Consider the following 11,046-nt stretch of genomic DNA (forward strand, 5'->3'; position numbering starts at 1 on the left):
TACTAACTAATAACTTATCTGTCAAAAAATGTTGTTGTCGATAACAGTGTAGTTTTCAGACTTTAAAAAGTACCTACGTCTTTGCTCAACAAAATTCTTTTCATGAGGTGAAGAATAATCAAAAACCAGGATAATAAATAAATAAATCGAAAATTATAGTTCGAATAAAGTGTATTTAACACGTAAAAAAATTATTTTGAAAATGATAATTTCTGCCATATGTTTTCAAAGACTATTCTTGAAATTTCCGAAAATTATATAATATGGTATAATACTACGAGTACAATTATTTTGAGTGCGACTGTATTTTTATTTAAAATTTCAGCATGCCAAGCATCGTATGCCACCGAAACAGTTATGCAGATTTGTCATGGGCGCCGCCGTTGTAACTTAGCTGCAGATGCGAACACATTCGGGTCACCGTGCCAACCGATGTCGAAAATGTATCTGAAAGTCGTTTATACTTGTGGTAAGTACAATATATTTTATTACTGCTGCAGTTAGCTTCTTCGATGTGTAATTAATTTAAAAGTCGTGAAAGCTGATTAAATACGATAAAGTTATTAACTTTGCTATAATATTTACATAACATATTACCACATATATGCATATACTAAATAACGTATTATATACATACCATATACATGACCCCTTATTTTTATAGAAAAACTTACGAAAAATAGACATTTGGCAGCGTAGAAAAAGTCTGCGTACAAGTAGTAAAATGTATTAACCAAATGTAAAAGTGCTCTCTCTTATTCACATCCTTTGGTAATTTGTGTAATTGGGGACATCGTTCTGTGTAGTCCTTACGAATTACTTTTTCAGAGCAAGCAAAATTTCCATTGAGTTAAATGGGRCATTATATGGACAGAAATTCTATATATTTCCACGTTTGGCTTTTAGAAAAATCTTAAAATTTTTCCAATATTTTCGGTAACGAGCCGTGGGGAGAGGTAAGGAGAGTGGTGATATGCGTGAAATAATTACTAATAACCCGATTATTATCAAAATATTACATATGCATTTATCTTAAAAATATGGTCACATTCAATAATTTCATGAATAAGGTCGTAATGTGGTCGTAATTGAATGCATTAAAATTTGATAAGATGTGAAGGCAACAAAAAAATGTTTTTGTGGAGCTGTGTAATAAATAAAGTGTTTGTTATTTTTTGCTTCAGTTCCAAAGCAAGTTTTAAAAGACCGATACGAATCAGAAGTTGAAAGAGATGAGACTGAAGAATTCAATGGAGATAACGAGGTGTATGACGATGAATTGAACTATAAAGAATCTGAAGCAATTCCGAAGGTGTATAGCAACAGTACTGTTACTGCTGTTAGGTCAAATGGTACAAATGCTTCAGCAACTAACGCCACTTCGAACTTTAGTAATGGCAATATATCATTTCATCTTGAAATTCCAGACAGCGCCAGTATCAATCCGGTTATGACACACAGTGCCGACTTAAGTCTGGAAGGTAATTCATTAGTATATACAGTGTGTACATTTTCTATACATGTATTTGTAAATAAGCGAATGCGTTTTTACTATGTATATATATTAATCACAAACGATTTGTCTTTATTTATCGGCGTATAGATAACCAGGAACGACTGTATTTATATCTTCTAATCGCCGGTTTAATCGGTGTAATTATTTGCATAATTATTGTGTCTGTTCATGTTTGGATGCAAAAAAGTCAAGCTCTCAGTTCGGAGACTCAGATGGCATCCATAGATGGTTCACGTAACCCATGCGCTGATACTACCATTCCTAATGGTTTTAATGACACTATATCGGAGATTGACGCCGAGATCGATATGCCAACTACAATTTCTGTACCGAGTGTTTCGAAAAATGAGGTGAGTTTTTAAAAATTGCAGTCTGGTCACAAATGTGCCTGTTTTCAGAGACATAGAGAGAAAAACGGGGCCTGGATATGATTTTATTGAATTGCTGGAAAAATAAACAAAACATCATTACGGAGCACCAGCCCCGCCCTGAGAACACCGGCCCCGGGAGGAATTTTCCCATATCTCCTATCCTCTCTCTTTCACTGCCTGTATTGAAGTATAATAATGAAATCACTTTCATTCCAACTCATTATTCTAATCAAAATCTTACTTGAACGTGATATTCTTTATGTTTTTGTTCAGAATTATATTTCCTATGGATCCAATGGGGGTTTATACAATGGTCTTGGATCATCCAGTAGATCGCAGAATTCATCGACTCTTGTATTACAAGGTGGAGCAAGTATTCCTCCCACTGGTATCATGGGCACATCTGCTCCCTCAACAATAATCACGAATCCTGGCGTATGCGGAGTAAGACAATCTCCCGATATCATCGGTATTACATCAAAAGCTCACTTAGCGGTGCCTCCTAGTGGCGCCATTGGCTATCAAACGGGTGTTGGTAGCATATTGCCACCAACAATTGTAATTGCTAGCAATGGAAGTAGTATCAGTAATTCGCTTAGTTGTGGTAAGTTTTATTATGTATACATACTCCTAGTATACTAAAAATAATTATATGAATCTAGTTATTTAAAGCACCTACATATTGCCATAAAATCTTTAGTTTATTTAAAAATATACTAGTTAATCTTGTAGTTATCCTCTTTACTAACGTTCTGAAATTTTGTTGAAGTGGAGGTCTGTTATTGTTAGACGTACATATCTATTTTTGTGTATTTTTTCATTAACAATTTTTGCACAGCGCAGTTGAAATGAAGGCGAACGATTTGAAATGATTTARTTTTATATTTCATTTGTCGTGGGAAAGTGTCCTTTACTAGCTCAGTTGTGTATTAAATTCAAATTGTTAGCACAATTTTTTATACTCTTGCAACCTGTTGCTACATAATATAATAGTTATGTTCACCCAACGGTTGTCGTATCACCGTATCACCTAAAACTAAGCGAGATATATATACTATAGAAATAATCAGGATGAAAAAAAAGTTGAAATTTGGATGACTTTCTGTCTGTCCGTCCATCCGTCCGCGCAAGCAGCAACTTGAGTAAAAATTGAGATATCTTGATGAAACTAGTTATGAGGGTTCCTCAATACAAAGAAAATTACGAGTTCGTAGATTTGCGTAAATTGAATTGGACTACTGCCACGCCCACAAAGCACCATCAACGGAAACCCTAATAAAGTGCCTTAACTAAACACTAAGTTAAGATATATAACCCTAATTTCGCACAGGACATCGCAGTAGCAATGGATACCTGTGGGCAAAAGTTTTGAAAATGCTTTCCTTACAATGGTAATTCTGTGTATCAAATAGGGTTGAATCGGGTCGATACTTACCTGACCCCCAATTTCCTTATAACGATTTTCGAACTTCCAGGTGACTTCGTGCTGGATATATCGGTTTGAGTTATCTGAATGAAAATTACTGAAAATGTTTTACTCAGTATATAGTTACTATTGGGCGAAAACTTGTCCTAACCCCCATATAACTTTTACAGGATTTTGGAACATCCGGCTGACCTTGCTACATATGATTAGTCATTGTATGTGAGCTACTTTAATGAAACCCAGGGTACATTTTTTAATATGTGGCATGATGATGTGGTCATACCATCCTAACTTCCCATATATTACGTATAACGTTTTTCGTTTTTCTAACAAATCTTATGCCGAATTTGTCCGTTAGTGTATGAGTTATATAGAGTTTATGTATATAAAAAATTGCTTAGATTCTCGATCCCTTTCTTACTTGCTTTTATGAATTTTATATTTACTAAATTTTTCCATAGGTCCAATTACCTCAATTGGACAGTACACAACTGCACCCACGATACGTGCGAGCTACATTATTAATGCTGAGGGAATGTTAAAGCGACCTCCGAATCTCCAAACGCCGCCAATGATAAGTTCCACAACCAACAGTCAGTATTCGACAACATCCACATTACGTCGAACCACTGATCCTTCCGCAATGCAACAACAGTTATCTTACGATGGCACAGCTCCACGGACATTATCGACTGGTGTTCCAGTGAACTCCCAATTCTATTATGGATGACAAAATTCAGAGGAATGTGATGGAATGAAAGCTATTTTATTCGATACCATTCAACATAAAGCCGAGGCAATTGCCACACTTACTGCCCATCTTTCATACAATACATCAAAAGAGCAACAACATCAAACAATTGAGAGTCACAATATAAATGACAATCCTAACTCAAACTACGAGGACACAACCGTGATGAAGAGTCAGGACACTGCACCATCAGACCCCAAAGCTCAGATAGCTGTCAATAACACGGAGTCGGAGAGATCTTTTTGCTTTTGAACGTAGTTCATTTGACAGAAGACACCGAACTGTAACATGTAAATTTAGAAATAATTTGTATATTAATATATTGTATGTATATATTTGTATCACCCATAGACATATAGTAAATGTGATGAATACCTAAATAAATTAGTGATAAGAATTATGAGAGTATACGTATACATACATGTGTGCATTCTTATAATTGTGTAGTCATAGATTTGTAAGATTTGGATTTCTAAAAAATCATCTAGCGATATTTCAGTTGCTAAGTACATTTTTAAACCCATTCATTACTTCCAAACCATAGTTTACAGGAGGTGAAAAATGCCTTCATACATATATACTCCTAAGAAAATTTTGCGAAAATGGACATAATGATTCATATTTCCTTAAACAATTCTCATCAGCAATGTTGATGGTTGAATGATGATAATGTAAATTAGTACTTGGCTGTACAAAAGTAATATTAACAATGACTTTTCCAAAAAAAATTGTATTTGAAAACTGAAAAGTTTTCAAGAATATATGTATATATATACAATATAATAATTCATTTTTTTTATTGGTTTGAAAATATTAGAAAGGTGAAGGCATTGACCTAAGATTATTTACTATATATGATCTCTTCATTTACTTTTTTCAGCCAAAATCTACTCAATTGATAATGGAAACCATTTCGACAATTGTTGATATGGGAAGCAATTTACATACTTGATAATTTTAAGTAGGCTAATGGTTGTGATAAACGTTATCAATACACGGAAAATTGGTGAATTAAAATTGCTTACAGTTACACTTGATATAGTATTCGAATTAAAATTTTTTATTGTACCAAACATAGACTAACTTAATGTCAAGAATTATAAGTTGCCTAAACTAGTACAACTAATTCTTCTAAGATTGTTTAGTAGAATCCGAATAGGAAAATTTTCTTTTATCACAAATTATCTTTTATCGTATTATAGGTCCAATAAAAATAAACCAATTATTTTTGCATAGAATTGAAGATTTTATTTATCATCGTTAGAATGTTCCGAAATTAGGGCAATTATGCAACGTTTTGTTCGATGACTAGTTGCAATTTCGAAGGTAATTTCATAATGCCACTATCGTGGAAACCTTTTTAGACGAATTTTTCACACAAAAATTTAATAATTTGGTGTCAATTCTTCTATGGAATCCTCACATTATTGAATCTTTTTGTATCCAACCTTAATTAAATGTTTCAAACCGTATATTTGTGTAGTGTTTAGTTTYTATGCTATCAAAACAGTGCTCACCTGACTCTCTGAGTCGGCGATTTTCAATATTTTGTCGATATTTTGAACAATTRGGTCTTTGGCATAAAAATCTTCGGAACGGAATGGACGAAACCAAGATTGCGGATTGCGAATAATTGGCTATTACAGTATTAGAACCACAAACGCTTCACATTTTCAGCCCTTTAGCCTGCTTTCCTTTTTTTTTTGTCGAATTCTTTTCTTTCTAATAGCGTAACTCGATCAGACTTGTATTGGTAAAATTAGGAATTTCAATAGATTTTATATTATCATAATTATCAAAATATCTTGTACTTATTCTAACTTCATTCAACGAGGCAATGTCAACTAATTTGTATGGCAGTTCTTTAAAAGAAAAGAAAAAATTTTAGAATTCATAACACGTACTTAATATGGTTTAACCTTTGACGCGTATAGTATAATATACCATATATTTACCCGACTCAATAATTTTAATATTTTTTACACGAAGTGCCTTTCTTAATACACACATTTAATATAATTCCAAATTTCCTTAAAGTTGTATAAAGAGTGCATGCATGAATAAATAAATCTTAAATTTGATATAGACAATTAATTATATGTGCGTAAGGATGAGAGATATTCAATAATACTGTATGTAAATATTTAGTATTGCATGATGTATGTACATTTGTGTTAAGCAGTATATAAAATGTCTGTAAGTGCATAGTAAGTAAATTAAAATATAATAAAGAAATATGAAGTGATACTAATAATAACGCTGGAGGAATTAATTGGATCCTAAAAACCAAGATTTCCCAATTCTAGTTTTTTTGTTCAAAACTTYAAAGCATTTTTTCCACAGCTCGAAAGTCAATATCATAAGTTCAAAACAACTGCACCGATTCTTTTAACATTTTTACCAATATTTCTGTATATTTATTGAATTATCATACTTTAAATTTTTTTAAATAATTTTTATTATATTTTAATTATCCGACTATTTCGAAAAAAGCGAAAACGAGTTTTGTCCTTCAAATAGATCCACAGAAATGAAAAGTTGGATTTCAAAAACTCCTTTTTTAAACTGCTATTGCCATATTTTTGATATTATTTCGTRGAAATTATATTTCTCATTATTCGAATACCATACTTTGATATACCACTGGTATTAAAAAGAGATTTTAATTGTGTCCACACAAAAAAAATCACAAAAACATGTGTATTTTGCACGAATTAACCCTATTAAATTCACGTGGAGCTGGCAGCACCTTAAGATATTGAAATCATATTCTCATAGTTTAATCTATAGATAAAAAAGAAGGGTTAATTAGTTAATAAATAGCAATACCTATGTATATAACATATGGACATATATGTACATATATAATTATATATAATATATATAATTAAAGCTATATATATTTGCTGAAAATTATACATATAAAAAAATCAGTTAAGTTTGTGTTAGGCTTTAATATAGTATTATGAAATGTGTTTGTAAATATTTATGTACACAGTATATAAATAATATAAAAATAGAAAATAAATTTCTTTAATTTTAATATAGCAACAGACATTTTTTTCAATGTAACCTGGGTGAGTATGTAATATATATGCATATTACTGATTATTTGATTCATTCGGCTCATTTTCCAGTGGATATCCATAAAATCAATTCAATTTTAGTACTATACTTAGTGCACTTAGTACTATACTTAGTAGTACTTAATATTTTTACAGAAGTTCTCAAAAAATTTCAAGTTTGAAAATACTTCAGCCGAACTTTTATTTTACTGTGTTGATATCGATAATACCGAATTTAAAAACTTCAACCAAAATGCAATTGGGTTGAAAACTATAATAAGGGCCTAAAACACACAATACTCATACAAATTTACCCATGTGATATAAATTATAAACTTTAATATAATTGTGTCATTCAAATTGTTTAAAATTTTTTTTTTTTTTTTGATCTTCTCATTTAATAAAATAATTCTGAGGCGGGATTTGGTTCGGGCTTGCAATATTTTCCCATTGCGTGATAGTTTTGTTCGCCTAACTGTTGTTTGTACCACCTAAAATTAGTCGAATTAGTTATAGCATTATACACATATACCTACTATACATAAATGATCAGGTTGGAGAGACGGGTTCAAATCCGTCTTTCAGTGCAAGCTGTAACTTGAGTAAAAATTGAGATATCTTTATGAAGCTTGGTACACATTTATCTAGATATCGTAAGACGGTTAGTATTGCAGATAATCGGACCACAGCTCTGCCCACAAAACTCCATTAAACAAAGACCTATAAAATGCCATAACTAAGCATTAAATTAAGATATAGAACTGTAATTTGACACAGAAGGTCGCAGTAGAAAGGAAAACCTGTGGAAAAACATCTAAAATGTTTAAATTACACATTCAACAGTACTAGTATGAGGCAAATCTGGGGCGAAGTGGAGAAAAATAAAGTGTGAAAGAAATAAATTTAATAAATTCAATCATTTTAAATATTTACAATAATTAAATTAAAAAACTTGTTTATACAGGGAAATGCTTTTCACGGAGATCGCCTGGAAGTTTAAGTACGGTGAGATAATTGAGTGGAGAGGCTGTTGCAAAAGCTAAAAATTTCTCCTGAGAACGTAAATATATCATATATATATGTTCTCTGCCAACACCTACGAATAAGCCCCCACTTGTACCTAATTATAGACAATTACAATACGAAACTGATAAAGAAGAATTAGGTCTGAAAAATACTGCATTTTAAAGTAAAACAAAACGCCTAATAAAAAGCGTAAAGCCGAAGCATCACCAGAAGTGATTATAAAAGAAAACCAAACCAAACCGAAAACAGTGAAAACTACACAGCTAAAAATGAAAAACCGAAGTATGAACCGATAATTTAAAATATCTCTAACTATAAAGAACTACATAAACCTAATCAAAGATAATACCAAAAAGAAATAATTTGTACTAAAACTATTATATAACGACATTCATAAAGTAAGCGTTACATCAAGTGATGACTGCAGATCGGTGACAAAAATGTTGCCTGCGTTGGGAGCTTCATGGTACATATTGAAGACAAACAAAAGCGCACAATAAAGGTTATGATTAAAAATCTACATCATTCGTGTAGCATTAGTGATATTCAGGGGCGTTGTTGAATCTGATAGTTGTTGGAATCAGAATTGAAACCGATCAAAAAAAGTTGTAGGTGTCATGAATTTGTATCGGTTTTGGGTGCCATGGAAACCAATTTCATCGGTTTTGCTATCAGAAACAAAGCAAGAAGATAATCGCTCACAGATTTGAAATATAGGTTAAGAAATCAAATATTTTAATATTTAAATTTATTTTTATTTCTATAGGGGAAAGCATAGGTAAAACACACGAAATGTGTTAATTATTGAGTTAAAAAAAATGCGGATATTTAAAAAATTCGAAAATTCTAGGATTTGTAGTTATATATTTAACCAACATCCTCACATTTTTTTATACGAAATCTTTTTAATTTGCCTTTGAAAAGCAATTGCCAGATACTTATCGCATGTGCATATGCCAGACGGCGTTCAGGAYGCAGGTCGCGATTTTTATCGGAATAAAAAATTCAAAGAGATTCATATTTTTTAATAATTTATGTTCAGGTTGAACTGGGAAAATATCAAAAAAAAGTGTAAAATCTAAAAAATTTTAAAAATTGAAAAAGGGTGGTTTTTGTCTCAAAAAAATTTTGCTGCAAACATATATATGTATTTCCAAAATTTTAATTTTCGTAGTATATTTCAGCGGAGGATGGAGTCATGTGTCGAAGTTCACGCAACTGAGGAAAGTTCTCTGATCGCCATTCACTTGGGAGTGGCCAGAAACGATTCTTTTACATATGACCCAAGCAGCTCACGACTTCCGGTCTTTAACCAAGTATCCTCTGGGTAGCCTAAGAACATCCGTTTGAAGGCGAGCTAAAGTGAGAAGACGAAACATCTCCTCCGCAGGATTGTGCGCTGGTTTTGGGGCCCGCCACGTAAAAAAATACCCCCAAAAAAATTAGCAATCAGCCTCGGATGAGAAACCCCCCTTTTAATTAGGAATATGGCAAACGAAATAAGGACTACGAATTGAGGGCTTGCACTTGGAATGTCCGGTCCCTTAATTGGGAACGTGCCGCTGCCCAACTGGTTGATGTCCTCGTAAAAATAAAGGCTTACATCACCGCCGTCCAAGAAATGCGATGGACGGGACAAGGACAGAAACGAGAATGGCCTTGTGGCATTAACTACAGTGGCCATATAAAGGAGCGCAAGTTTGGTGTGGGATTCGTGGCGGGAGAGAGACTCCGTCGCCGAGTACTATCATTCACTCCGTTGAATGAACGTCTAGCCACAATCCGCATCAAAGCGAGGTTCTGCAACATATCGCTGATTGGTGCCCATGAACACGCCCCAACGGAAGAGAAGGACGATGTGACCAAAGATGCCTTTTATGAGTGCTTGGAGCGCACTTATGAGAGCTGCCCCCGCCACGATGTCAAAATTGTGCTTGGCGACTTTAACGCCAGGATGGGCAAAGAAGGTATCTTTGACACTACGCTCGGTAAATTCAGCCTCCACGAGGAAACATCCCCAAATGGGTTGAGGCTGATCGACTTCGCCGGGGCCCGAAATATGGTTTTCTTTCGTACTAGATTCCAGCATAAGAAGATAAATCGAGAGACCTGGCTGCCTCCGCATCGAAAAACCACCAACCAGATCGACCATGTTGTGATAGACGGAAGACAMGTCTCCAGTGTTTTAGATGTGCGTGCGCTCCGAGGTCCTAACATCAACTCGAACCACTATCTTATTGCAGCTAAGATTCGCACGCGCCTCTGTGCAGTAAGAAACGCACGCCATCAAACACAAGGAAGGTTCGACTTCGAGAAGCTGCAATCACAATAGACATCCGAACAAGAGAGGAATGGTATAGATACCTAGAGTTGMAGAGGGAACGAGATGCATTGGCAGACAAAAATATGTAATTGCAGATAGCGGTAATGCTCGAAAATTCTGCGAAAATATGCGGCGATTAACAGAAGATTTCAAGACCGGAGCATACTCTTGTAGAACTCCCAGAGGTGATCTAGTCACCGATGCCCAGAGCATACTTAAATTATGGAGGGAACACTTCTCCAGCCTGCTGAATGGCAGTGAACACACAACGCCAGGAGAAGGCGAACCCAATTCCCCAATCGATGACGATGAAGCAGACGTTCCATTGCCCGACCAGGAAGAAGTACGAATAGCAATTACCCGCCTGAAGAACAACAAAGCGGCGGGCGCCGATGAATTGCCGGCCGAGCTATTCAAACACGGCGGCGAAGAACTAATAAGGAGCATRMATCAGCTTCTTTGTGAAATATGATCGGACGAAAGCATGCCCAACGATTGGAATTTAAGTGTGCTATGCCCAATCCTCAAAAAAAGAGACCCCACAATCTGCGCCAACTACCGTGGGATA

The 11,046-nt window shown here is 34.2% G+C and overlaps 1 protein-coding gene across 13 annotated transcripts in view; it reads left to right on the forward strand.

The window, feature by feature from the left end:
* LOC108972777 overlaps positions 1–6,862 on the forward strand; it is a 43,083-nt gene extending 36,221 nt beyond the window's left edge. For 12 of the 13 annotated variants that reach the window (XM_018939557.1, XM_018939570.1, XM_018939560.1 and 9 more), the window contains 5 exons: positions 326–469; positions 1,185–1,481; positions 1,604–1,866; positions 2,161–2,491; positions 3,775–6,862. In XM_018939557.1, coding sequence (XP_018795102.1) covers positions 326–469; positions 1,185–1,481; positions 1,604–1,866; positions 2,161–2,491; positions 3,775–4,043 — 1,304 coding nt within the window. In that variant the 3' untranslated portion in view covers positions 4,044–6,862. The remainder of the gene's footprint in view (positions 1–325; positions 470–1,184; positions 1,482–1,603; positions 1,867–2,160; positions 2,492–3,774) is intronic. The other variant, XM_018939568.1, reaches the window with a different exon arrangement.
* Positions 6,863–11,046: the final 4,184 nt, after the last annotated feature.

Source organism: Bactrocera latifrons, unplaced genomic scaffold, assembly GCF_001853355.1.
Source record: "Bactrocera latifrons isolate USDA-ARS-PBARC rearing strain unplaced genomic scaffold, ASM185335v1 scaffold_421, whole genome shotgun sequence".
Classification (NCBI taxonomy): Eukaryota; Metazoa; Arthropoda; class Insecta; order Diptera; family Tephritidae; genus Bactrocera; species Bactrocera latifrons.